This window comes from Puma concolor, chromosome C1 (assembly GCF_028749965.1).
Source record: "Puma concolor isolate L17-30 chromosome C1, mPumCon1.1.hap2, whole genome shotgun sequence".
NCBI classification, from domain to species: Eukaryota; Metazoa; Chordata; class Mammalia; order Carnivora; family Felidae; genus Puma; species Puma concolor.
The window spans coordinates 80,233,499-80,261,046 of record NC_141674.1 but is presented as its reverse complement, the minus strand read 5'-3'; the positions used below and the strand labels follow the sequence as shown (position 1 = coordinate 80,261,046).

The following is a 27,548-nucleotide window of genomic DNA, read 5'->3' as shown; positions in this document are numbered from 1 at the left end:
TGACCCTAGAGTGGGGGGCTGCCATCCCAAAGCAGTCCTAATGGCCATCTTTTCTGCCACTGACTCCTGTATTTGGCAGGTCCATCCTGACGGGTCTGTTGCCACCAACATCAGGGACTGTGCTCATTGGGGGAAAGGACATTGAAACCAGCCTGGATGCAGTCCGACAGAGTCTTGGCATGTGTCCACAGCACAACATCCTGTTCCACCAGTAAGTAGAACAGGAATTGAGATCGTCCCCATGCCTTGCTCTCCCCTGCCCCCCAGCACACATGTTCTCTAGAGCTGAGCTCAAGGATGCCTGTTCTGGGGGCAGCAGGCAGTGTGTTCTTGTTTGGTTTCCCCATGTTCAAGGTCCTTTGTCCTATAAGAGGTATCCCTCAGAAAGTCAGGCTATGCCTCTGGCATTGGGAGCTGAGGTCTACCCCCTAAGAAAAGTACTTCCCCCTGCTCTCTGACAGAGTGGTCCATCCTGGGGCCCCTTGTTCAGTCCTGAAATATTCCCTCTCAGGGACCAAGAGAGGAGACCATTGTTCCTGTTTCTCTCTTAAGCCAGGCACTAAAAACTGACTTTTCAGGAGGCTTTTCACTTGCTTTCCCCCGAAACTTTTACTTATTATTTTAAAAGCTATATTGTATTTAGAGAAAGGAAGGAAAGAAATATAAATAGAATGGGGCACCTGGGTGGCTCAGTCAGTTAAGCACCTGACTTCAGCTCAGGTCATGATCTCACAGCTTGTGGGTTTGAACCCCGCGTTGGGCTCTGTGCTGACAGCTCAGAGCCTGGAGCCTGCCTCAGATTCTGTTTCCCTCTCTTCTTTGCACCTTCCCCGCTTGTGCTCTGTCTCTGTCTCTCTCAAAAATAAACATTTTAAAAAAGTTAAAAACAGAAAAGAAGAAAATGGAAGTCACCTGTAATTTCACCATCCATAACACCTTGGTGTATGATTTTTCAGAACTTCTCCTATGCAGGGGGGTGTGTGTGTGTGTGTGTGTGTGTGTGTGTGTGTGTGTGTGTGTGTGTTTTAATTATAAAGGAGAGTAAAACTCTGCATACAATTTTGTAACCTGCCATTTTTTAATGCAGTTAGGGTTTTTTTTCACTCAGGATGTCATGAACATCTTTTCATGTCATTATATATTCCTCTATAAAATAATTTTTTGTTTATATACTACACTATTATATAAATGTACCATCCTTTCTTATTAGATACTTAGCATGGTCTGTTTTTTGTTTTGTTTTTTTTGTGTTATAAACAGCACCACAGTGATCATCTTGATTGCTAAAACTTTGTGCTCACCCTTAATTCTTTCTATAAGGTGAATCATTAGAGGTAGAATTGCTGAGCCCATTGCCTTTCTCATTGCCCTGTCCCCATAGCCTCACAGTGGCTGAACACATCCTGTTCTACGCCCAGCTGAAAGGAAAGTCCTGGGAGGAGGCCCAGCTGGAGATGGAAGCCATGTTGGAGGACACAGGCCTCCACCACAAGAGGAATGAAGAAGCTCAGGATCTGTCAGGTGCTCGGTATTGGAAAAAGACAGGACTACAGATGGCAAATGAATTGTCTTCCAGGACACAGGGCCCTGAGAGGGGGAGGCTTATTACAGACTTCGTAAGAGGTGGAACACTTCTATAACGTTATTCTGTGCACCTAAGAGCACCCCACCTCTGGATCATTTCCACATGGAACCCTATGTTAGAGCAGCCTGAGCTGTATTGATTCTGGTGTTTATGTGTTTGGACTAAAATGTGAGAACAACCTTCAGATGGTCTTATCCATTTCTGCATTTCTTGCCTTCGCTGCATTTAAAGAGTACCCCACTAGGTTTGAACACTATATAAACATCTAAGGAGGCAGCGTCAAGCTGCTGCTGGTCTTAAGGTAACCCCCCTTATACCACAGCCCTGGGCCTTTCTCTTCCGATCCTCTACAGCTGTCATGAACCTGTTGCCTTGTGTGTACCTCTAGGTGGCATGCAGAGGAAGCTGTCTGTTGCCATTGCCTTCGTGGGAGGTGCCAAGGTGGTTATTCTGGATGAGCCTACCTCTGGGGTGGACCCCTATTCGAGACGCTCAATTTGGGACCTGCTTCTGAAGTATCGCTCAGGTAATAGCCACTGCTCGGTGCCCTTTGTTCTCACTGAAGCTCTATCTGTGATCTCCACTCTCATTCCTGGCGCTCTGTAACTGAGTATAGTTAACAGCCATAACTACACTCTGATGGGACTTCAGCAGTCACTCGAGTAAATCTAAGTTCCCATGGAAGCCTCCTGAAGTTTTTACACAAATATAAACAGGAATCACTGATGGAGCAGACTACTTCCCAAAATATTCTAAAAGGTTCTCTCAACCTGTGGCCCTTCTGTCTGGAACAATGTGTGCAGCTGTATGCGAAATTCCTCTTTGAGTAAGAAAACCCAGGTCACATGCAGACATCCCAAGGAACTCCATAACTGTCAGATGGTCACTCAAGACCAGGTGTGAGGGTGACACACAGGTGTCCAGTGCTCCAGAGGACTACTGCAGATAGCAGGGCAGTGTCTCAAAATGGGACCTTCTTTCCTCTATCCCAGCACCTTCCAACCAGACAGTGCAGATCCAGAAAGACAGCAGGCAGAGCTCAGACTGCCCATGAACAAGACGGCATGGCTGAATCCCGTGGTCAGTTTGCCATCCTGGAATCCTCATTACTGTTTTCTTTTAGTGACATCTCCTATTGGTTTCAAAGGGTGTGTGTGTTCTTTGCAAAGATTATAAGTGCAATGCTTAATGCTCCAGAGAATATGCATATGGAACTCAATAGATGCCAATTACTATAATAAATATGTCCCATACATGGTGATTTATTTGAATCAGGTCCAATGCCAGATGAAGAGATACTGTGTGTGACAGTGTTTTACAACATGCAGGATGCTGTCAAATGTTAATTGTTGTCACTATTATTCCAGTTTTCTGGACTTTGCCACAGAATACCTGTTTTTATTTATCAACTTCAAATTTTTATGCCCGTGTAACAGGGAGGTTACTCTACATCCTCTCCCATCCAGCCTTGCCCAGGCCTGCCTGGTGATCCCTGTGACCTCTGCCCTTGCAGGCAGAACCATCATCATGTCCACTCATCACATGGATGAGGCTGACCTCCTCGGGGACCGCATCGCCATCATTTCCCAGGGAAGGCTCTATTGCTCAGGCACCCCACTCTTCCTGAAGAACTGCTTTGGCACAGGCTTCTACTTAACTTTGGTGCGCAAGATGAAAAACATCCAGAGCCAAAAAACAGGCTATGAGGTATGTGTCTGCCCAGGGAAAGAGTCCGTTTTGGGTGAACAGAAATGTACAGTGTGGTACTGCCATTCCAGAGCTCTCTACCCAAATCGGGCTCTCGCTGTCACAATCAACCTCTTTGTTTCTGAGACTGTTTGCAGATTTTGATAAATGGACATTTCGAACCCTCCTACAGAGATGCTTTACCCTAAGTGAAACAAGTAGTTTTAAACCTGAGATTATTGTAGTCCAGAATCCTAAATTACACACACGGTGTGCTGCAATGTAGAAGTGTCTCAGTCTACATACAAGGTTACACAGTTTTAAGGAGAGTGGTTATTTAAGCTTCCTGTTTTTCATTCTAACATTTATATTCCCTAATTATTATTTTAAAAAAAATTTTTTTAATGTTTATTTATTTTTGAGACAGAGAGAGACAGAGCATGAGCGGAGGAGGGGTGGAGAGAGAGGGATACACAGAATCCCAAGCAGGCTCCAGGCTCTGAGCTGTCAGCACAGAGCCTGACGTGGGGCCTGAACTCACGGACCGTGAGATCATGACCTGAGCCAAAGTCAGATGCCCAACCGATTGAGCCATCCAGGTGCCCCTTATGTTCCCTAATTAAACCCAAAGTCCACTAGTAAATGAAAGCCCAGAAAAGGCTTTCTTGGGGACTATACCCTAAAAATGGTGAAGCCAAACAATACCAATTAGCAGAGACCCCCTCAACATGTCAGGAGACGAAGTTCAGGTCTGGGTAGCAAGGTGGACAACCTGTGTCATCCTGGGTAAATTCCTTAATTCTTCATCATCGTTGGTTTCCTTGCACGCAGAAAATGAAACTGGTTATCTCTGCTTCTGCTTATCAGGGATGTGGTGAAGATAAACCAGGTAAAGCATTATGAATGTGCTCTGGACTCCTTGAGAATAGGCACTGTTCACATTTCAGTTGTCCCAATTATTATTTTGTAGCGTTACCTATGCCTCTGGCCACTGTGGTGTAAGTGTTCCTGCCTCTAGGCTTTCTAGGTGGATTTCCACAGCCTAGTGTGCATCCATGGGGAAGGAGGACCACAATGTCTCGCACAGGCGGACCCACAGCTGTCATATTATAATGGCAAGCCAAAGGTATCCTTTGAGGTTCTACTACTCTCTGTGCCTGACTCACACACTGGCCAGGATAAAATCAAATAACCACACCCTCAGAATGCTCACATGAAGCAATACATTCAAATGGTGACAGAAAATCTGTTGACCACTTTTGGTGGCCAGAAACAAATGAAGCTTGGTGGTGATAGCAGTCAGCATCAGGGAGATGTTATCATTCAAGTGACTGAACCCTGTCTGTTTCAGGGGACCTGCAGCTGTGCATCTCAGGGTTTCTCTACCAGGTGTCCAGCCCACATAGACGAGATAAGTCCGGAACAAGTCTTAGATGGTAAGGAGTGGGGCAGGCTGTATCTTGGTTCTTGTCTGGTGATCATCTCTCGGTGTTGTCGGGTGTGTCCTGTTGTCATAGGCTTTAATGGGAGCAAAGAGAACACTCTGTGTACTTCTCAAGCCCGTGCTCATGCAGTTGCTCATCTTTTTCTTTGGGCTTCCTTCTCCTCCATTTCCAGAGGAATTTGAAAAGTCCTGGGCCTAAGGGCCTCTTCTCTTAAATGAGGAATACAGTCTATGTTCACTCCTTGCCCTGCCCACTCCCCTCCTGGGTCCTTCTGCCCTGGCTGCAGGTGGCATTAGTGTCTAAGAAGGGCTTCTCTAGGTGCCAGGTGGGGCCTTCTGGTGAAGCCATGGTGACATACAGTCTCATAGTGAACTATTCCAGAGAGATTTCATGGACTGGATGCCGAGTTACACATCCCTCTTACATTCCTGACCTTCCCCTCAGCGTCCCAACTTCCTAGTAGTTCTCCCTTGGGTTAGGGTGCATTAAAACTCCTCAGGAGCGCCTCCACCTCCAGGGAGAGGCAGAAGAGAGGCTCTCACCATAGGCACTCACCTCACAGGGTCTGACCTCAGGGACCCCGAGCGTTTGCCAACATCTCTCACTGTTCGCCATGAAGGCCCACTTCCATCCATCTTCTGGGATATCTTTGCAAATGGAATACCACATACCCCATATCCCTCAGAGGGGGCAAAATTCAACCCATGTACTGACTCAGGTTGATGACAGGTGGGGTTAGGGGAATCTGCTTATCAAAAAAAAACAAACAAAAAAGTTTTCTTTTTAGCACAATTTTTTTTTCTAAGTCTGAGGAATTTACTGATTAAAATCTGATAAAACAAGAAAACTGGACACTATATTCTGTGCTTGAAAGTTGAGGGAAATGTCAAGGTTTGCCTCACGTTTCCTCTCTCGCCCACTCTGCACTGACAGAACCTGCAGTGAACATGAACACATCCTTTCAGGATGACAGCTTTATGTCTTTCCCTAGCCTGCCTTGCTGTGGGTCTCTCCCTGCTTTCTGAAGGTTCCTCCCAGGAGGAATCTTGGTCAAGACACTGATAGTTTTTAACAAACCAATGCAGTGGTGCACCACAATCAAGTTGGAAACAGGGACTCCTGGCTGGAGTAATTTTTTTTTATATTCCTTTATTTCTAAATAAATGTTTATTTTCTTTGACTAGAAGAGGGATGCTGTGAATGGTAGGAAGCGCAGTAAGTTGTTATGCCCCAAGTAAGCGGAGGAAGATCATTCTGTTCCCTAGTTAGCTCCTTGAAGGAGGACCCACAACTGAGCACCACACACTCACTGACCTCTCTCTGCCAGGCGCTGTGAGCCCTGCTGCCCTCCAGGACTACCTCTGGAAGGCTGACACACATGACTAAGACACAATTCCTGGGAATCCAGCAGCTTCGGGCTTGATTTCCTTCCTCAGAGAACAATGAACATGACCCCTGGAGAGCTGTTAGGGCAAAGCTGCTTCCTCACGCAGGGAGCCCTCCAGCCCCTGTGTGAAGTCATCCCAGAGCTAAGGACAATTGAGTCCACTTTACAAACTTGACATAAATCAAGCCTTCCACTCCAGGTAGCCAGAAGGACATGGGTTTGAAGCCATGTAATCCCTCCACGTGGGTAATTTTTAGAACAAAGAAAGCAAAGAACCCACTGGGTGACCCTCACTGAGAGGATTGTCTTCAGAAGTGCATGAGAGCTGGGTTCTGAGTCCCTACAATCTCTCTCCCTTTGACCTCCCTCTCAAGATAATAGGGAACCGCTTTTCGTATATATGCTTTAAAATTTTAAATTAGATTCTGGATGTTAAAGTAATACATGCTTATGCATAAAATTAAATTCCGACTGCACGAGGGTGTCAGGGAAATACTTGTCACTGGACACTTCCTCATGCCCCATGTTGTGCATGCCACACTCCCTCCCCTCAGCCCCAGTCTGACTCCACAGCTTCTCAATCCCCTTCTGCATTTCCTGAGATCAGGGTGTTATAGTTTGTTTGTTTGTTTGTTCATTTGAGGAGGCAGGTACAGTCCCAAGGGAAATGGCGCATTTCTTCAAAAAGTTAGACCAGGCACGGCTGTGTGATTTGGGAAGGAGAGTTTTCACCCAGCGTGGTCATCAGTTCCAGGTGTACGTCTTACACAAGTCACCTGTAGCTTGGGCCAGACCAGGAAAGTGAAAGCAGCTTTGACTTAACCTTCAGGCTTGTGGTGAATAAGAATGAATAATAACAATGATAAAAGCTTTCTTACTAGACAGGATGTTCATGATAACAATAGCAGCTAATGCTTACCTAGGCACCAGGTACATCATTCTAAGTGTTTTATGTATATGAACTCATCCAGTCCTCATAAATAACAGTAAAGTGCCTGGCTGCCATTATTTTCCCCTTTGCACAGATGAAAAAACTAGGGTATGACCTGCTTCCTGTTACATAGCTTGTAAGGGACAGACCATTTGATTGAAAAAAGGAGAAAACTGGGAGGGGGGTGTTATATGACCTCCCCGAGTTTGTCCAGCTAGTTAGTGGGGAGTGCTTTTGCTTACATCTTCCTCTCCTCAGTGCCCTTCACTGGGCCAACTGGGCTAAAACCGGATGGGCTGGAGCATCGGTCCTCTGCGAGGGTTGTGACTGAGGAATGAAATGCCCCTTGCCCAGATGGGAAGAAAGGGGATGTAAGGAAGTTCATAGTCTCCCAGGTTCTGGTAAACAGAGTTGCTAGCAGTCTCTTTTTGTGTCCTAGGGGATGTGAATGAACTGATGGATATGGTACAGCACCATGTTCCAGAGGCAAAGCTGGTGGAATGCATTGGTCAAGAACTTGTCTTCCTTCTTCCAAATAAGAATTTCAAGCAGAGAGCATACGCCAGCCTTTTCAGAGAGCTCGAGGAAACACTGGCCGAACTGGGGCTCAGCAGTTTTGGAATTTCTGACACTCCCCTGGAAGAGGTAAGGCAGAGATTCTAGCTGGTTCCTGTCAGGTAGCAGAAAAGGTGGCTCTTTGCAAATGTCTAACACTAGGGGAAGTTTTATATAAGGCAGAAAGCCATAATTCCCCACCCAAGCGTAGCAACTATCTTCACTTTTGGCTCACTTCCTCATACCTTTGTCCCTACAGAAACGTGTTTTACGTAGTTGTGGTCACTGTGTGCATACACTTTTATATTTATAGAAGACTGTGTTCTTAGATAAATCGTAATGTATTTTCCCTCCATTAGGAAGCAGTACCCAACAAAACTGAGCTTGGGTCAGACTTTTTTCTGAGAATGGAATGCCTAAACCACATGTTCTCTTTTTTCCTTCTTGACAGATTTTTCTGAAGGTCACGGAAGATTCTGATTCAGGACTCTTGTTTGCTGGTATGGTTCCAGAGTGTGTAGCTTGTTCCCTCCCCACACTCCCCAAGCTCTATATTGAAAATCTAAGGAAAATCTCATGAAACAACAAAGCAGGCAAATACTCCTCCACGGTATTTATCTGACCCGTCAAACAATGCATGTTTTGCATTCTTGGCTCCTTTAAATGACAAAGGAATGACAAACGGAATTACGTCTGGGTGGAAGGACTCTAGATGAATCAGGATCCTTAAGGAGTTCAGCCTGGGAGCTTCACCACCCCCAAGCTTCTCATCCCACTTTCTGGTCTCCTGTACCTGCCACATCACCATCCTCATCTGCTCCTCTTATCTCCACCAGGCCTCTGATTCACCCCTGTCTGCATGAGTGACAGCCCACAGAGTCCCTAGAGATAATGGTGACAGTATGCCATCTGGGATCTTCTGTCTTGTTTGAGACAGATAAAATTATTGTGAGCCTTCATTTAGTGCCCTCTGGAACTTTGAAACTGTGAGGACCATAATTTCTGGGAATTTAGGGGTCTGTCTTCTACATGTGTGAGCCTGGACACCAACTAGCTCCTCCTGTGATTTCTAAACCCCAGAGCCACCCAAAGCGTTCATGAGTGCACTTTACTGTGGAGGGTGGAGGACAGAGAAATGGACATAGTAGGAGGGATTACATGCCACAGCACAGGCCGCTCCTGATAGAACAATAGGGGTCCGTCCACACTGATAAAATCCTTGATCTGGCTCCTCTCTCTCCGTTCTGTTTTCCTCTCTCGCACTCACAGGCAAAGCTGAATGGCCATCTTCCTTTGCTGCCTTGGGCTCCTGTGGTTGGTTACCTCTTTCTACCCAGTGTAGCATATCACAGTATTTTCCTGGGCAAAGACCATTTCCTCCCTGTAAAGTTTCTGATGCCAACTGTTAAGATAATGTGGTTTTCATCTTGCTTCATAAGTGGTCCCAAAAGTCTGTTTATCAGTTATGCTTAGAACTACCAGTGGGCAAATATGCCAGCCCAAATGTGCTCCCTGACCCAGGTAGCTCATGTGGCAGCTAGAAGAGGTGGGCATCCTGGCAGAGTGGGGAGGGAAGGCAGTCCTCTGGAGAGAGTGGTAGCAGCTCACCACAGGGCCCAGCTTTTCTTTCCAGCTTTGCAGACACAGAAATTGAATTCTCTCCCAGGTCACCCAAAGGCAAAGACTTACGTTAATCAAGACCAGAATGAAAATAAGCGAATTTATATCAGAAACTATGATGGAATCAAGAGTTGGGGCCTTTTATCTGCACAGAATACTCTTTAATAATTGGGTCTTCTCAGGAGAATATCAGAAGACTGGTCAACCTGAGCATAGAATAGGATGTTCCAATGAGACATGCAGGGGTAGAGGTTAAGAGTATAGCTGTTAGAATAAGGCAGATGTGCATAATTTGCTAATTGAGTGGCTTTGGGTAAATACTTAGCCTCTTTGTACCTCAGTTTCCTTATCTGCAAAATGAGATTAATAACAGTGTCCACCTTTTAGGATTGTTGAGAGAATTAAATGAGTTAATACACGCCAAGTTTTAACACAGTGTGTGAAATCTGATTAAGATTTAGCAACCCTTATCTCAACATTTACAAATCTTTTACTTAGGGGCGCCAGGGTTAAGCATCCAACTTTGGCTCAGGTCATGATCTCACAGTTTGTGAGTTTGAGCCCCGCATCAGGCTCTGTGCTGACAGCTTAGAGCCTGGAGCCTGCTTCGAATTCTGTGTCTCCCTCTCTCTGCTCCTCCCCCACTCATGCTCTGTCTCTCTCTCTTCTTCAAAAATAAATAAAAACATTAAGAAATTAAAAAAAAATAAGTCATCTTTTCCCTCAAACTAGTTTAGCCCTTTATACTTCAGGGAGCACTTAACATCCATTGTTTCGATTGTCATTATAATCTTGTGAGGATGCCAAGGCACGGATTAGCCCCATTTGGGGGAAACTGAGCTCACACAGATTAGATGACTTGCTTTAAAGTCACACAGGCTTCTGAGTCTTACCCCTGGTTTTAGCTCTCAGATCTAGGAATCTCAATTCTATATTCTCACTGCCTCCCATTTTTTTTTTTTTAATTTTTTTTTTCAATGTTTTTTATTTATTTTTGGGACAGAGAGAGACAGAGCATGAATGGGGGAGGGGCAGAGAGAAAGGGAGACACAGAATCGGAAACAGGCTCCAGGCTCCGAGCCATCAGCCCAGAGCCTGGCGGGGCTCGAACTCACGGACCGCGAGATCGTGACCTGGCTGAAGTCGGAAGCTTAACCGACTGCGCCACCCAGGCGCCCCTGCCTCCCATTTTTCAAATGGTTAAATACATTGTTTTTAATTGGCTCAGTTTTAGAGGATGATGTTTTCTGATCATGTTTCCAAAGTCCGAAGGAACTTGTAGCTGTCCATTGGGTCACAAGTTGCATGGTACCAGAAGGGTCGGTGCTACTTCTGAAGGTGTGGCTCACAGCCAGTGACCGCTAGAGGGCAGTGGAAAGCCAGGGACAAACGTGATTCTGACCACCCTCAGCTGGCGCACTCAGCTCTGGCCTGAACAGTGGGCTCCAGTCTGGATGGGGCATCAGAGAGAGAGCAGAGCTCATGGGGTAGACATGAGGAGAGGCAGCACGAATCCCGCCAGACGAGGACCAACCACAGCAGACATCAAACCTGAGCCCTGATCAGGGAAAGGAGGCGGAGAGCTGGGGCTCTGGCACCTGGTCGTCAGAGAGCCTAGAGAAGCCAGGATAGTGCATTGCAGGTGCAATAAGTGTTCGCTGAAAGGATGACTGGGCTGGCCCAACTCCCTTTGCAGCTGCCCTTGTCCTGGGGGACTTCAGGAGGGTCAAGAAAGCAGCTGAAACCAACCAATGTTCCTATAAGCTCTCCCTTTATGTCCAACAACACATTCTATAAATGAACCTTAATCATTGGTGATCTCTATCACCAATGGGTGCCTATCTCTATCACGCCTGGGTGCCTCAGTTGGTTAAATGTCCAACTTTGGCTCAGGTCATGATCTCACTGTTCATGAGTTCAAGCCCCGCGTTAGGCTCTGTGCTGACAGCTTGTAACCTGGAGCCTGCTTCAGTTTCTGTGTCTCCCTCTCTCTGCCCCTCTCCCCCTCAAAAATAAACATTGGGAAAATTTTTTTTAAAAATCAGTGATGATGAACTATATAGCTTCAACATAACTAGTGACTTGCAGTGAGTAGTTTTTAAAGCACATTCTCATGTGTTAACTCATTTAATCTTCATAACGACCCTGTAAAATATTTTCATTTTCATTTTACAGGTGAGAAAGCCCAGATTCAGATAGGATGAGTCAGCCCAATTTGTGCATCTACTAAGAGTCAGGATTCAAACCCAGGTCTCCTAACCCTAGTTCATTAGTCTTTCCACCACTTCACAGTGGCCTCCAAGAATTTAGAAAGAACCAATTCAACTCTTAAATCCACAGGTTACACATGAATATATTTTGCTGTTTAAAGATTCAAATAATAAAAAAAGGCTAATATCACTCTTCACCCTCACCCGTCCCCACCCCCCCATCCCCGCCCTTTATCCAGCTCCACCTCTGGAGTGGTGACTGCTTTAACAGTTGGTGGGTAGTCTGTCACAGCCTTGCAGTTACAGATGTGCGTATGTGTATGTATGTATAAGATGCATTTTGTTGTATATGATAAACGTGCTACCTAACATAAATATGATCTTATTACACATATCGTTCTGCAACTTCAATTTTTTTTTACTAGTTATACATTTTAGACCTCTCTGTCAATGCATTTATATCTATCCTCTTCTCTTTAGCTACTGTAGAGAATTTTTAAAGGATTTCAGGTGATTCTGTTGACAGATGATTTACACCAAAAAATGACAATTTTTTTAAGTTTATTTATTTTGAGAGAGGGGGAGGAGAAGAGAGAGGGAGAGCGAGAATCCCAAGCAGGCTCAACGCTCAGCACAGAGCCTGACACAAGGCTTGACCTCACAACTGTGAGATCACAATCTAAGCCAATACCAAGAGTTGGATGTTCAACTGACTGAGTCACCCATGCACCCAAAAATAGAATTTTATTTTATTTTAAGTAGGCTCCATACCCAATGTGGGTCTTAAACTCATGACCCTGAGTATAACAGTCACATGCTCTACTGAGGAAGCCAGCTAGGTGCCCCCCAAAATAGAATTTGTAAAAATTTATTGACATGCCTGAATTGATATTTTGTTGCTGATTAAAAAAAAAAAATTTAATGTTTTATTTATTTTTGAGAAAGAGACGGAGTGTGAGCAGGGGAGGGGCAGAGAGAGAGGGAGACACAGAATCTGAAGCAGGCTCCAGGCTGTGAGCTGTCAGCACAGAGCCCCATGTGGGGCTTGAACTCACGAACTGCGAAATCATGACCCAAGACAAAGTCAGACACTTAACTGACTGAGCCACCCAGGTGCCCCTCTTGCTGATTTCAATGAAGAGAAAATGAGTTCAGTGAGAAAAAAAACAAAATGGCATATGGGAGCCAGACCCTGTGAGTATTTTTCTAAATTACTAATTCAGTCTTTCAAATCAGGTGGCGCTCCACAGAAAAGAGAAAACGCCAGTCTCCGGCACCCTATGGAGAAGGCCAGACAGATTCCCCTGGGCTCCAATGGCTGCTCTGCAGAGCCAGCTCCTCACCCAGAGGACCACTCTTCCTCGAAGCCAGAGGAACGCAGCCGGTTCAACACAGGAGCACAGCTCATCATCCAACATATGCAGGCATTGCTGGTGAAGCGATTCCACCACACTGCTCGCAGCCACAAGGACTTCCTGGCCCAGGTACTACTTTGGGCCCTTGCCTGTGCTTGGTTGCCGGTGGCCAAGGCCTGCCTGCCCTCTGCCGGCCTTTCCATCCTCTCCTTGGCTTTCTCCTGCACAGGAGTTCAAACACAGCAATGAGCACCCTCTTTAGGTTCTATTGGCTTTCTTTGCTCCTTGCCAACCTTTATTTTGGTTCTTAGTAACGTGAAGATCCTTTGTAATCTTTTAACCTCACATAGCAGAGAAAATAAAATAATAGTGATTGTTTTTATTTTTGTTTTTCAGATTTTTGTTTTTAAGATTGTTTTTATTTTTACAGCGAAGGGTGAAGTCATATTTTCATTCATTTTTGCATTGGCCCTACATATCAAGGTCGTTGGCCTCTTTTTTCTTTTTATCACTTTTTTATTAACTTTTAAATTTTAATTCCAGTGTTATTAACCTACAGTGTTCTATTTGGATCAGGTATATCATATAGAGATTCAGCAATTTTATATGTTACTCAGTGCTCATCATGACAAGTGCCCTCCTCAATCCCCGTCACCTGTTTCACCCACCTTCCACCACCTATCCCGCCTTTGGTAATCATCAGTTTGTAATCTGTAGTTAAGAGTCTGTTTCTTGGTTTGTCTCTCTTTTTTTACCCCTGTGCTCGTTAATTTTGCCTCTTTAATTCCACATATGAGTGAAATCATATGGTATTTGTCTTTCTCAGACCGACTGATTTTACTTAGCATAATACTCTCTAGCTCCATCCATGTCATTGCAAATGGCAAGATTTCATTGTTTCTGATGGCTGAGTAATAATGCGTTGTCTACATATACCACATCTTCTTTATCCGTTCATGTAACGATGGATACTTGAGCCGCTTCCATTGTTTGGCTATTGTAAATAATGCTGCAATACACATAGGGGTGCATGGATCCTTTGAATTAGTGTTTTTGTATGTTTTGGATAAATACTCAGTAGTGTGATTACTGGATCATAAGGTAGTTCTATTTTTAACTTTTGAGGAACCTCCATACTGTTTTTCACAGTGGCTGCACCAGTTTGCATTTCCACCAGCAGTGCATAAGGATTCCTTTTTCTCTACATCCTCGCCAACACTTTTGTTTCTTGTGTTTTTTGATTATAGTCATTCTGACTATATGACTGGTATGGGTGTTATCTCGTTGTAGTTTTGATTTTCATTTCCCTGATGATGAGTGATGTTGAGCATCTTTTCATGTGTCTGTTGGCCATCTGGATGTCTTCCTTGGAGAAATGTCTGTTCATGTCTTCTGCCCATTTTTTAATTGGATTATTTGGTTTTTGTGTGTTGAGTTATATCAATTCTTTATAAATTTTGAATGCCAGCCCTTTATAGGATCTGTCCTTTGCAAATATCTTCTCCCACTCCATAGGTTACCTTTTAGTTTTGTTGATTGTTTCCTTTGCTGTGCAGAAGCTTTTTATTCTGATGTAGTTTCAACAGTTTATTTTTGTTTTTATCTCCTGTGCCTCAGGAGACATATCTAGAAAAACGTTGCTATTTCTGATGTCAGAGAAATTAGTGCCTGTGCTCTCTTCTAGGTTTTTTATGGTTTTGGGTATCACATTTAGGTCTCTTCTCCATTTTGAGCTTATTTTTGTGTATGGTATAAGAAAGTGGTCCAGTTTTCCCAACACCATTTGTTGAAGAGACTGTCTTTTTTCCATTGCTTCTTCTTTCATTCTTTGTCAAAGATTAATTGACCATATAATTGTGGGTTTATTTCTGTGTTTTCTTTTGTGTTCCATTGATCTATGTGTCTGTTTTTGTGCTGGTACCATATCGTTTCGATTACTACAGCTTTGTAATATAACTTGCAGTCTGGAATTGTGATGCCTCTAGTTCTGTTTTTCTTTTTCAAAATATCTTTGGCCACTCAGGGTTTTTTGTGGTTCCCTGCAGATTTTTGGATTGTTCGTTCTAGTTCTGTGGAAAATGCTGTTGGTATTTTGATAGGGATTGCATTCAATCTATAGATTGGGCACTCCTTTTTTTCTTTTTATTTGTTATTCAGATATGGAAACTCTGGTTCACCTCTGGTTGAACATTGGCCTGCTTCAGTGCTCAGGATTGGCCTACTTCAGCCATTCTTCAGTGGCTACCAGAACATTCTGCTTACTGTTACACAGCTTGCCTTTGCACATCTTCCCTTGTAATGTTCCCCAGAAGCCTGACCTTCTTTGCCAGGGGCCTAGTTATGAGGCTACGGGATGTTTAGAACAATGAGTGTGTGTGTGTGTGTGTGTGTGTGTGTGTGTGTGTCTGTGTGTCTGTGTGTTGGTGTGGGAGTGTGTCTTTAACATACCACAGCCCACATTGCCATGTTTATTTTCTAACAGATTGTGCTCCCGGCCACTTTTGTGTTTTTGGCTCTGATGCTTTCCATCATCGTCCCTCCCTTTGGTGAATATCCTGCTTTGATCCTTCACCCCTGGATGTATGGGCAGCAGTACACTTTCTTCAGGTGCATAGTCTCTCTCATCCCCAAAGGTCATCATTCGCTCCCATGGGTTGTGGGGCTCCCAGGTCAGACTGCGTGGTGGACCTTCACCTTTTGACTCCCTGGGACAGCAGCTAATGTGGTAGGGGTCCTTGGACTGCCCTCCAAAAGGAAGTTAGTGTACCTGCCACTTGGAAATGGTGATTCCAAGTGGACAATCAGGACTGCCAAGAGTAAGGAAAGAGAAAGTAAAGGTTGGGTGAGTGGGTTGAACTCCACCTTTTTGAGGCACAGACATGATATGGCATCAGATCACTGGGCATGTTTGAGTAGCACACTCCCTTCTCGGAAGACCTATGACCACTCCTAGGCAGCATTCTGTGGCTTGTGTATGTGCCCGGTACGTAGCAGCCATTCAATAAACACTTGTCAAGTTGCATGTTGGCTGCTTTGTCCCTATGTCCCAGTCACGTGTCTGTCAGCTCAGCCCCTGTCACTCTGTCTAGTTTGGACCAGCCAGGCAGTGAGCAGCTTGCAGCACTTGCAGACGTCCTCCTGAACAAGCCGGGCTTTGGCAACCGCTGCCTGAAGGAAGAGTGGCTTCCGTAAGTCTTTGCGCACCCCCGTCCTACCATCACCAGCTGCCCCTCCCGGGGAGGGGGACCCTGATGGTGGGGTTCTGGGATGGCAGGTTGAGAGAGGCTCCACCTCAGTGCAGCTCTCTATTACATGGGTGCTTCCATATCCCTCACTGTCCCCCAGCCTCTCTTTCAACACCCATGTGCAAGGGTGTCACCACTTCTTAGGAAGCCCCTGCATCACCGGCAACTCTGTATTTCTATAATTCTCAATATAGAAAGTTCCATTCTGAACTGACATAAGCTTCCCACTTATTTGAAAGGAATCTGAACAGAGAAAGGAAGGAGGTGGGGGATGTGCTGTTGTTTAATTGGACCAAGAGTGGCATTAATTACATAAATGGCTAACTTTCAGTTATTGCTGTAAGTATAGAGAAGGGAGTTATAGAAAGCAGTTGAAACCCACCAAAAATCCAACAATTTAAATATAATTGTAACTGCTCTCATTCAGTATTTTTCAGATATAGATAAGGGCCAAAATAGACTAATTTCAAACTCTTATTTGTTCTGTTTCTCAACAGCTAGAGGTGGCAGAAGGAAGAAAGCAGATAAAACAGTCCACAAAGTAGATAATTATTGCCCAGCCCCACACCTAGTCAATCAACAAAATTCTAGTCTTGATTTTTTTTTTTTTTTTTTTTGAGCAGAAACTAACCTCCCAAGAATAGAAGAAGAAAATGCATGCATGCATGGGTCTGAGGAGAAAGAGGAAAGGCTAAGGAGAGGGTTGGGCATTATCTCTCATTTTTAGGGATTTTTTTATCAGCTGGAGCTGCTTGTGAAATATTTTTTTGCCTTCCATGAGGGAGTACCCCTGTGGCAATTCAACCCCCTGGAAGACTCCGTCTGTGTCCCCAAACATCACCCACCTGTTCCAGAAGCAGAAATGGACACCAGACGACCCCTCGCCTTCCTGCAGATGCAGCACCAGAGAGAAGCTCACCATGCTCCCTGAGTGCCCAGAGGGCGCAGGGGGGCTCCCACCCCCTCAGGTACCTTGACCCTCCATGGGAAACCAGGGGCCCCGAATCTGCCTATGACAGCAGGGATTAGGGAAAGTAATACACTGTGCCTCCTGAGTTTCTAGCCAACTAACATTTCAAACTGACAGCTGAGTGAAGAGCCAGGTGAGTCCTGGGGTCCTCTCAGAAAGGTGCCAAAAGGCTCTATCACAGCCAATTAGAGAAGTATCCAATAGCTTCATTTTCCACCAAGCACTGTCTCTTCATTCTAGTCAAAAAAACTTTAAACATTGAAAAAAATATACAAGTCATGTATGCTTGTTACAAAAAAATTAGAAAATACCATTAAGTCAGAAGAAAAAAATAATTGGAGATAGCCAATAACCTTTGCTTTTTATCCATCCAAACAGGATTATATTCAAAATGCTGTCTCAAAACCTGCCATTTTCACTTAAAACATATGTTCATGTCAATAAGTATCCATTTACATCATTGTTTTTCATGCCTGCATACTATCCCTCTGTTTCGATTTATTTTAATTTATTTAACCTCTCGTTGAACATGTGAGTTTTCAGTTTTTTCCATTATAAGCAGTGTCATAGTGTCCATTCAAATGCATATGTATTTGCACTCTTGTTAACAACCTAATTAAGAAGTTTGCCATGTGCCACGTAACTAACATGCATACACATGCATGCATATGCACACACAGACACACACAGCCACCTATGCTTTTCTCTGAGCAGCATCCTCTCTTGGGAGTTCTGAATCCCTTAATGTATCACAGTGAGTCTTTCCCAGGGGTTTTAGAGACAGCGAAAGGGGCCAGAGGAGTCTCACCCTGTGTTTAGTTGCTAATAAGCCCCACAGCTGACTTGCACAGAATTGGGCCTTGTGTGGCCCTCTCTAATGATTTACCAGTGACTGATGATTCCCCGACAATCATAGTGTAACACAGTGGGACGAGCACTGGCGTTGGCATCAGAGAGCCCTGGGTTGGTTACTTGGCCTTTCTGAGCCTTAATTTCCTCACTTTTAATTAAAGGTAGCTACCTATTTGATAGCATTATGTTGAGAACTCAATGAAATAATGTAACTAAAGAAACTGTAAACTCAATTGATGACAACCTCAAGCTAACGGTGAGTAAAATAAGAGGCAGTTTGTTTCTCTCTCCTGCGAAAGTTTCTGCAGGCAGTCCATGACCTTGTGTTTTGTTGCTCCTCTATGGTAAACACGCCTCAGCCTCACTGCCCAAGATGGCAGAATCTACTTCTCTGGCAGCAGAATAGAAGAAGGGATGAAGAAGAGAGGACAGTGTGCAAATACACCATCTTTTAAGAAAGATTTCCAGAAGCTACCACACTGCACTTTCTCTTGTACATGATTAACCACAACTGAACATCAAGGCAGACTAGGAACTATAGTCTTTATTCTGGGTGGCCTTGTACCCAAGATAAAAGTATGTTACTATGGCCTACAGCAGAAAGTTAGAGCACATAATGGGGGACAACTGAATTTTACCATAGCGTCAGTCACAGTTGCTGGCCTATAAATGATTCTGTGTTTGTGAGCATCCTCCTTTCTCTTTTTTTATGCTAAAAGCATATGGCTTTATACTTCTCAAGCAATATGTTTTCCCTTTGAATCACAACTCAGCCACTGTAGCATCATAGAGATTCCATAGTAGGGAATCAGGGAACTTGCCCCAATTCTCTGTACCCCAAGAGAAAGCTTTGCTTCTGTTGGGATTACTGAGGGGCCCTGTGACCGTGTCCACTCAGGTATATCCAGCATCAGGACACTGAGGGTGAGACACTGGATGTCAAGTCCTTGGCTGGGAAGACAGGGAAAGAGGGCTAAGCATAGCTGTGTGAGGTTTCATTTCATCTGTGAATCCTACCTTCAAGCTGCCCGCCTAGCTTAGGAACTTTTTTTCAGTAGTTAGTCCTTGATCCCTGGGCGGGGTGGGATTTAACAGACCACCATAGCCGAATCTTGGGAAAAGACGAGCCAGTTCCTGTGATTTTTTTTTTTTTTTTTTTTTTTTTTTGGTCACTTCTGCGTTTCCTCACTATCATTAATGCTTCTCTTGGAAACAAAATTGAATCTCAGGCATCTGCACAGGAGGTGCCGTGTGTGTGTGTGTGTGTGTGTGTGTGTGTGTCACATACTCATATTTATACCCACTCACCCTGTTCACTCAGACACACTCTCCTATTCAGCCTGAAATAAGGCCAAAGGGTATGGGCTTCACTCAGAGGTAGTAAATTGTACACAACAGGAAAACGGGGATGGTGATGCAGTCTTCTCTAGGGTCCCTTGCTGCCCTAACATTCTTTGAATGGTGGTAGGCCCTGAGGTGGAAGTGCTCCATCCCTAACTTCTAGAATGCACAGAGATCAAGTTGTAGGAGTATTTTATTTGACAGAATTAAAAAAATTTTTTCTCACAAATTACCAGGCACCAGCAATTGTTCCAGCCTAGGTTCTACCAGGGTAGCTTGGTCCCCTGGGTACCATTCTCAGCTTGGTGAGAATACAGGGTGATAGAGTGAAAATAGCTGGGCTGTGGAAACAGACAGCTAGAGATTGAAATCCTAGACCAATCACCTACCAGTTCTGTAACCTGGTGCAAGTTAGCTGAGCTTTCTGGACCTCAATTTCTCTGGCTGTAAATTAAAGCAACAGTTCCTCTTTCATAAGAGTATAAGGATGAAGGGAGACAACATATATGGAGAATTTAATACAATCTCTGGCTCACAGTAAGCGGTCAGTAGATGGTAGTTCTCCTAGCATTTGAGGAACCAAGTGAAGAAAATGAATTAAAAGGAGTAAAATGGGAATGGGGAAGGGTGACAGAAAGTATATAAAAATATAAGGAATGGTATGTGATGGTATATGTGATGTGTTTTTAATGCCACCAAAAATCCCCTCAGCTACATCTGGGTGGTGCCCCTGACACCCCAGGCTCCTGATTGACCAGAAACTGAACAGTGTAGACCCAAATTTAAAGTAGTATTGCCACCTGGTGGCCTTTTTGAATCCTCTAAAGTCGAAATAAGCTTCCAGTTCTAGATATATTTTGAAGTGTATTATTACAATCTGTAAATTATAAGGCACTGCTTGACTTCTTTCATTCATGTCACAAATTTATTGTTTAAGCTACATTCCAGCTACTATTCTGAGTGCTGGGGACACCACAGAGAAAGTCCCTGCTCTCACAGAATTCATGTCCTATGGGGCAGTAACAGAGAAACAAGCAGATCAACTGGAGAGAAAATTTCAGGCAGAGATGCAGATGTGAAGATAATACAGCAGTAGGTTATGATCGAGAATGACTAGAAATATAAAATACTTCTCTGAGGAGAAAAATGTAGGTTGATACTTGAATGAGGAAGAGCTAGCCGTGTGAGGTTGTCCGGGCAGAGCAAAGAAGGCAGAAGGCACTGCCAAGTGCAAAGCGACCTCAGGAATGAGGAGTGTGCACTGGAGATGCAGGGAAGATAGGTGGGGATGGTGAGGAGAGTGGCGGCAGAGGGCCTCAGAGAGCAGGGCAGGGCCAGATCATGAGGCCGTGGCAGCCCTGGTGATGATCCTCAGAGGATCCCAGGGGTTATTTGAGTATGGAAAGCATGGAGTGGGGTATTCTGATTTATATTTTTACAGCTCGGTCTGGCTTCTAGGGAGAAAATGGATTTTGGAAGGCCAGGGTTGAATGAGGGATACCAGTCTGGAAGTCTGTGTCGAGGTCCAGGTGAGATCTGAGTGGAGGCTTGGACTAGGGTGGCAGTCTGGAACCGGAGGAATGAGGATATTTGTTTTGGAGTTGGCTCTATCCTACCTTGAAAATGGATTGGAGAAAAGAGAGGGGCCAAAGATGACTCCCACTTTTTAGTGTGGGAATTAGGCACATGCCAGTGCTTTTGTTAGTATTTTCCCAGCAGCTGAGTCCATAAATAATTTTTGGAGAAGAACAAGCATCAGATTCCAAGGTGATTAACACAGATGTCTCATTGCCTCAGAGAATACAGCACAGCTCTGAAATTCTACAAGATCTTACAAACAGGAACATCTCTGACTTCTTGGTAAAAACATATCCTGCTCTTATACGAAGCAGGTAAGAAGAGATTCTTTCATACTTTTAATCCTGGCTTCCTGTAGAAAATATTAACTAGAGACAGAAGATAGTTTATTCTCACAATGTATCAACTATCAGGGCAGTGGAAAATTTTCTTTTCCCTGATTTGGGGGCCTCATCCAACCAAAAAAAAACAATTGAGGCATATACAAGTAAAATGTAATTTAAGATTAATTTTGTTTTTGTTTTTGTTTTTTGTTTTATTTAAGCCAACCCGTCTTAAAGTTTAACCCATGCAGCATTAAAAGTAACATAAGAAAGCATAGAGTTTATCCAGTAATGCAGCCTCATGTTTTAACTGGTTAAGAAACAGAGACCACATTTAGAGGGAGAGTAAAGGAGAAAAGGTAGAAGAAGAGGAGAGAAGCAAGAGGGAAAGTAAGAAGCAAAGAAGAGAAAGGAAAAAATCAGACCAACATGGGAAAAAGGCAGTGGGATGGCAGTGTGTGAGTGAGCCCACAGGTTGGCCAGGTTAACTGCACATTGCTGTAAATTATCACCTCCATTGCCTTAGTATGCCAGTGAGCTCTTCCGTAAGTGCTCGCTGCTCTCAGCTCTGCAGCTGTTCTTATCAGGCTCCACCCCGGGGTGAGTGGTTTCAGCAGCCCCTATCAGAGATCCACAACAGCATGCTCTAAAAAGAGGGTCAAAGGAAACCCTAATCCAGTCCCCATGTGCTCTGAGGCCTTAAAACATACTAATTTTAGTAGTGCATTCAGTTGCTTCCTCTATCAAACTCTGAACAAGGGATAAATGGACTCAGAACACACTGCTGGTGGTGAGAGCCACTGCTGAGAGGGCAGTGCCAAGCCAGCAGTTAGCAAAATGAAAAATGCCATCCAAGCACAAAAATTAAGAGCAGAGTGCATAGAATTTATTCAATACTATAATAAACAGCAACCACCCAAACTTTGTTCTCAGCAACAAATTTTTGCAATATGGAATTTGGGATTTTGTGCTTGATGACCGTGATAGTTTCTGGGCCTAAACTATGAGGTCTAGAATTGGCATCTGCTCATTTCTTGTCTTATAATTTTACCCCTGATTGGCTGGAATTCAGTCCTTAACTTTGGGCTTAGACTAAGTCAGAACTTTTCCCAAGTGTGCAGGTAATTATTAGAGTCTTATTTATGCAGGATGGAAGATGGGAGGGCTGCAGTCTTCACTCTGAACTGGTATAGTGGTCCATATTTTCTGGGTCCAGATGGTCTGACAAATGACCTGACCACAGGGCCACCCAGAGGGCCCAGCATGCGGGATGTGACTTGGAGAGCCAATGGTGGAGTATGGTCCTTCCTCTGCATGTGTATTTGGGTTCAGCCCTTGGGCCTGGAGGCTTCCACACTGTTTGGATATCAGGAAATGCAAAACTGCCCTGGAGGACTGAGCTGCCCCAATGAGTGTTTAGGAAGGAAAGTTAACACTACTGCCTTACTTATGGTATTCATCGTATGATTTGTTTTGGCTTTCAGCTTAAAGAGCAAATTCTGGGTCAATGAACAGAGGTAAGAAACTATTTTTGTAAGAAATTAAAATCTCATATCCCTCTAAAATAATTGCACATAAAAAAAAGCCACACCTCAAAGCCATGTGGGCTGCTCTGTATGTACTCAGGAATTCACAAGACACGTCCTGAAAGATATGTAGCTCTGACAGAAGGTGCTCAGCAGTTGATCTCGGAGGATCTATATGGAGGTGGTATTTCCTGAGGAGGAGTTCCAGAGCATTCTCACTTGGAGAGGGTTCTAAAACTTCACAAGGATAACAGTGTAGAAGGCTGCAGTGAGAGGACTCATAACCTAAGCCCTGCCACTCTGGCACATCCCTTTCGAGCCTCAGGGAGTCTGGCCCAGGCCCAGACTCACCCTGTTCCTGGGACATTCTGGAGGCTCAAATGGTTTCAGAGGTTTGGAGGATCATCCAGGGATATTCTAAGAATGAGCTGTCCTCCCGGGGTCCCTCAGGAATAGGACCTCTACAATGAAAGCAGAGCTGATGTTGACTTGATTTCCTGGGTAGAGTCTGGACCACGAAAGGGAAATCCCCCTAGAGGGAAGTGTGGGGCCTCAGTTGAAGCAGAAATATTGGGGGGGGGGTGCAGATTAAATCCCTGAGAAATAAAGTTCCCCTCTTCTGCCTTGCCTAAGCAGCACATTAATTTTATCCTGTCTGGGAGTTTGGCTTTTATCCTGCCACTGAAGGGCTTTAAACCAGAGAGCGACAGGCTCAGATCAGTGTTTGAGGATGATCACTTGAGACTTCCAAGCACTGTGGAAGATCGGTTAGAGCAGGAGAGCCAATGCTAGGACCCCAATTATGGGGCTAAAGGCAGAGAGGATGGTGAGGGGCTGCCGGAGGCAGGCTGGGGTTGAGAGGCACGGACAGAGAGGCCCAGCGGGACTGATCCTGACCAGATGAAGGTGAGCCCACTGCTGCCAGAAGTGCCTGCAAAGCACAGAAGTGGGCCCATAAAGGAATCATTGGTTGGAGTGTAAGGAGAGTCAGGGAAGACTTCAAAGAGAAGATGACGTATAACAGATGAGTTGGAGTTGGCCAGTTGCTCAGAAGAGGGAAAGGTACTCCCAGGAAGCTAGCAGCCCCGCAGAGGCAGAGACACTAAGGCAGCCTGGACCATCAGGGGCTCTGGAAGTGATTTGATGTGGCTGGAATATGCCACTTGAGGGAAGGCATGAGGAGGGGCTAAGTTGGAGAGGTAGGCAGAGACCAAGCTCAGTAAAGATTAGGATTTATCCCGGAGGCAACATGGAAGTGTTAATAGTAGGTTTGTAAAGTGGAGCCATGTTGTTCCCTGGTCCAGAAAATCCCCCTCAAAGTACACATTTCCCTTCAGAACCTGAGAGAGTTACTGACAAGTAGGAAGCAGCACAAGCACAGTTCATGGCACTGACTTGAGGACTTCTTGTTCCCTTGTCAGGTACGGAGGAATTTCCATCGGAGGAAAGCTCCCGGTTCTTCCCATCACTGGGGAAGCGCTCGTTGGATTTTTAAGCCACCTTGGCCAGATAATGAATGTGAGCGGGGTATGTAAACAGACTGAAGATTTGAATAGAACTTTTGACATGCTGGTTATCATGAAACAAATGATCATGAGGGCTAAGCAGGGAAGAAACCCTTGTGCTTGTTCATTATGGTTTTCTAGGGCCCCATCACCAGAGAGGCCTCTAAAGAAATGCCTGCTTTCCTGAAACATCTAGAAACTGAAGACAACATTAAGGTATGGGCCCTATATAATCTGCCCTAGAGCTAAAAATTCGCATAAACTAGTTATTTTAGTTTTGTTTTCCCAGCTTAATTAAATTCCATCCCTTCTCCTGTTGAAATCTAGCATGGAATGTCTTCCAGCTGCCAAACCCTTCTTCCTCCTTACATTCTTTTTCCTGCAGCTCATTTTTTCTCTAAACAGCTGTAGCACCACCTAACAAAGCCTATTATCTCTGTCCCATAGGTATGGTTTAACAACAAAGGTTGGCATGCCCTGGTGAGCTTTCTCAACGTGGCTCATAACGCCATCTTACGGGCCAGCCTGCACAAGGACAAGAACCCTGAGGAGTATGGCATCACCGTCATAAGCCAGCCCCTGAACCTGACCAAGGAGCAGCTCTCAGAGATCACAGTGTAAGCCACCATGGCCCCCAACCTCACAGCTTGCTTGTCACCCTCTCCATTCTTTGGACACCCCAAGAGGATTCTCACTAACATGAGCTGCTGGGCTGGATGGCAAGGTTGTTAAATCAGGCACACATGAACATGAGACTTTCAAACGCCTTGTGTACCAAACTGTTTGGCCATTCTTTCTCTTAGTGTTTATTTGGAAAGTAAGCATGTATATAGTTCTCTTCCCTTTCAGGTCTTGATAACAAGTTGCTCCTGGAGCTTACACAAATATTCTCCTTTCCAGTATGCAAAGTGACTGCCAGGAACTGGGAAAGTTGAGTCAGTCTTTCATCTCCCCAGAAGTAATCATCTTAGATTCTGGTAATATCCCTCAGATGACCAGGTTTTCAAGATATCAATAGATCTTTGCCTTCCTCAAGCTTAGGTTCTTACTGCACATTTTCTGGCAGTAAAAAACAATAATCTTGTGCAATTTTGTAGTATATGTGCTCCATTTGAGGCCTGTTTTTGGTGGGTATGCCTTTGTTAGTGCAGAATTCTTCTGGTAGGCTGTGAGGGTCCACGTTTTCCTATCCCAGTATATTGCCCTGAACACTGGGCCCTGAACATGTCAAATGTCATCAGCTAAAACTTGGGCCCTGGTCCCTTCTGGCCTTCCTGTGGATACCCTCTGAGGCCCTAAACTAAGGAAGAATAGTCTATCCTACACCAGTTCTCACTCAGTCCAAGTTTCTATGTCTTCTGCTAAGCCTCTTGAATCTGAAATAAGAAATAGGAATCTTCTGAGGTTATAAAAGTAGTATATGAAATAGTATATGTTCATTAAATAAAGTTTATAGAATAGGGTTTTTTTAATTTATTTAATGTTTTCATTTAGTTTTGAGACAGAGAGAGACAGAGCATGAGCAGGGGAGGGGCAGAGAGAGAGGAAGACACAGAATCCGAAACAGGCTCCAGGCCCTGAGCTGTGAGCACAGAGCCCGATGCAGGGCTCGAACTCACAGACCGTGAGATCATGACCTGAGCCGAAGTCAGATGCTTAACCGACTGAGCCACCCAGGCGCCCCTAGAATTTTATTTTTTATTTATTTTTTTATATGTCAGTTTATAGAATAGGGTTTTAAAAACTTACTTGCTGCAACCCTACACAGTTTTTGCCTCTAAACATTTTTGTGTGTTTTCTTCCAGTTATTTATTCTGTTTTTACTATATGTATGGATCATGTTCTTTGTAGTTTTATCAGGGCAGCACAAAAAGCGCTCCTTTCTCTGTGAGGGCACTGCCCCACACCAGGGTCATAGTTCGTATGTGAAGCTCAGGCTGGACTTCAGCCCACACCTGCCCCCTTAGCCACATGCTTTCTCTTCAATCCAGAGAAGGGTGAATAGAGCCAAGCTTCTATGTAACTGGCCTGTACTCTTTTCACTTAAATTTACATTATGAACATTTCTCCATGTTGTGATATGTTTCTTGAAAACGTGACTTAAGGGGCGCCTGGGTGGCGCAGTCGGTTAAGCGTCCGACTTCAGCCAGGTCACGATCTCACGGTCCGTGAGTTCGAGCCCCGCGTCGGGCTCTGGGCTGATGGCTCAGAGCCTGGAGCCTGTTTCTGATTCTGTGTCTCCCTCTCTCTCTGCCCCTCCCCCGTTCATGCTCTGTCTCTCTCTGTCCCAAAAATAAATAAACGTTGAAAAAAAAAAAAATTTAAAAAAAAAAAAAAAAAGAAAACGTGACTTAACAAGATTTCACACACCCTATTGCTCTACATAGAAAATTCAAGTTATCTATTGACAAATTATGAGAACTAATGAGAACATTATAGTATATGAGATTAATATAAGAATCATTTCTATATACCATCTACAGATAATTAGAAAACATAAAATTTGTTTAGATTATCATATTAACATAGAAAATATTCAATGTTCACATTAATATTAGTATTCAGTTGTAACGTGGAACAGGAAGCCACAGATACCCATTTAACCTTGACCCAGTTTGAGTAGCACAATTGAGTGAAGCGACAAGCTTCCAGCCACTGAAGGGGATTCTGGAGGCTGCTACCTGGAGATGGGTGAGGACTTCCCAGAGTCTAACTTTGTCTTTCTCCTGCATTTGCTCCTCCTTCTTTACCTCTGTCTTCCCTTGTCTCTTGTCCTGCTGCAGGCTGACTACTTCGGTAGATGCTGTGGTTGCCATCTGTGTGATTTTCGCCATGTCCTTCATCCCAGCCAGCTTTGTCCTTTATTTGATCCAGGAGAGGGTAAACAAAGCCAAGCACCTCCAGTTTATCAGTGGAGTGAGCCCCATAACCTACTGGCTGACCAACTTCCTCTGGGACATTGTAAGTGTCAGATCATGGCACCTCCCTTGCCTCCAAGGCCCAAGGTGGCGGGTGTTTGCTCTGACTGAGGGGACATGGCAGGGTGGGGCTCTCATACTGTCAGGGCTACAGGAGGTGCTGTGCCGAGGGCCTTGTGTGTTCGCGGTCTCTTTGAAAGGCACAGAATTAGAAGCCCCGAGCTGGGGAAGGATGTGGGGCTCAGCTTAACAACTGCTGCGTGAGGGCACCAAGGGGCCTTCTGACCCACTGAATAATCATTGCACTGCAGGCATGAGGCTGGCCTTCTGGACATAATCTGGAGCTGAAGTGGTAATATCAAGAGGTCCTTCATCCTACATTCTCTTCTTACATCCTGACCTACCCCTAAAAGGGGGAGGATGGAACTTCCCTTGTGGTAGAATCACCAAATAAATATAGGACATCAGTTAATTTTAAATTTCAGATAAAACAATGATTTTAGTATGAGTATATCC

At 44.6% G+C, this 27,548-nt stretch overlaps 1 protein-coding gene across 3 annotated transcripts in view; it reads left to right on the top strand.

Annotated features, from left to right (window-relative positions):
- The window catches only part of ABCA4 (ATP binding cassette subfamily A member 4), a 132,736-nt gene that overhangs the window by 76,403 nt on the left and 28,785 nt on the right, over positions 1 to 27,548 (top strand). For all 3 annotated transcript variants that reach the window (XM_086717598.1, XM_086717597.1, XM_086717599.1), the window contains 17 exons: positions 80 to 211; positions 1,382 to 1,521; positions 1,974 to 2,111; positions 3,099 to 3,292; positions 4,623 to 4,707; positions 7,474 to 7,679; positions 8,041 to 8,089; positions 12,656 to 12,903; positions 15,257 to 15,381; positions 15,864 to 15,962; positions 16,801 to 16,987; positions 20,980 to 21,074; positions 22,568 to 22,600; positions 24,031 to 24,136; positions 24,256 to 24,330; positions 24,562 to 24,731; positions 26,898 to 27,075. In XM_086717598.1, the coding sequence (XP_086573724.1) occupies positions 80 to 211; positions 1,382 to 1,521; positions 1,974 to 2,111; positions 3,099 to 3,292; positions 4,623 to 4,707; positions 7,474 to 7,679; positions 8,041 to 8,089; positions 12,656 to 12,903; positions 15,257 to 15,381; positions 15,864 to 15,962; positions 16,801 to 16,987; positions 20,980 to 21,074; positions 22,568 to 22,600; positions 24,031 to 24,136; positions 24,256 to 24,330; positions 24,562 to 24,731; positions 26,898 to 27,075 (2,260 nt within the window). The remainder of the gene's footprint in view (positions 1 to 79; positions 212 to 1,381; positions 1,522 to 1,973; positions 2,112 to 3,098; positions 3,293 to 4,622; positions 4,708 to 7,473; positions 7,680 to 8,040; positions 8,090 to 12,655; positions 12,904 to 15,256; positions 15,382 to 15,863; positions 15,963 to 16,800; positions 16,988 to 20,979; positions 21,075 to 22,567; positions 22,601 to 24,030; positions 24,137 to 24,255; positions 24,331 to 24,561; positions 24,732 to 26,897; positions 27,076 to 27,548) is intronic.